The sequence below is a fragment of the Apaloderma vittatum genome, unplaced genomic scaffold (genome assembly GCF_000703405.1).
Source record: "Apaloderma vittatum isolate BGI_N311 unplaced genomic scaffold, ASM70340v1 scaffold30529, whole genome shotgun sequence".
Classification (NCBI taxonomy): Eukaryota; Metazoa; Chordata; class Aves; order Trogoniformes; family Trogonidae; genus Apaloderma; species Apaloderma vittatum.
In genome coordinates this window covers 4,006-4,340 of record NW_009733982.1, presented here as the reverse complement: position 1 = coordinate 4,340, position 335 = coordinate 4,006, and the positions used below count along the sequence as shown (strand labels likewise).

The 335-nt window shown below is 63.9% G+C and overlaps 1 protein-coding gene across 1 annotated transcript in view; it reads left to right on the top strand.

Moving 5' to 3' along the window:
• LOC104278969 (ephrin type-A receptor 2-like) overlaps nucleotides 1-335 on the top strand; it is a gene marked incomplete at its 5' end in the record, with an annotated part of 5,135 nt that overhangs the window by 890 nt on the left and 3,910 nt on the right. The window contains 2 exons of the mRNA XM_009876102.1: nucleotides 6-45; nucleotides 124-273. Coding sequence (XP_009874404.1) covers nucleotides 6-45; nucleotides 124-273 — 190 coding nt within the window. The remainder of the gene's footprint in view (nucleotides 1-5; nucleotides 46-123; nucleotides 274-335) is intronic.

The following is a 335-nucleotide window of genomic DNA, read 5'->3' as shown; positions in this document are numbered from 1 at the left end:
TCAAGGGTGTTGGAAGACGACCCTGAAGCCACCTACACCACCAGTGTAAGTGCCACCAAGGCTGGCCGTGGATTTGGTGACTTTTTTTGGGGTGGTGCGGTGTTGACCCCGCTGTCACCGTAGGGCGGGAAGATCCCCATCCGCTGGACAGCCCCCGAAGCCATCTCCTACCGCAAGTTCACCTCGGCCAGCGACGTCTGGAGCTACGGCATCGTCATGTGGGAGGTGATGTCCTACGGCGAGCGCCCCTATTGGGACCTCTCCAACCACGAGGTGAGCGCCCGTCTCCTTCCGCCGCCCCAAAGGGCCGCTCGCGCTACGCGAGGAGCGCCGCC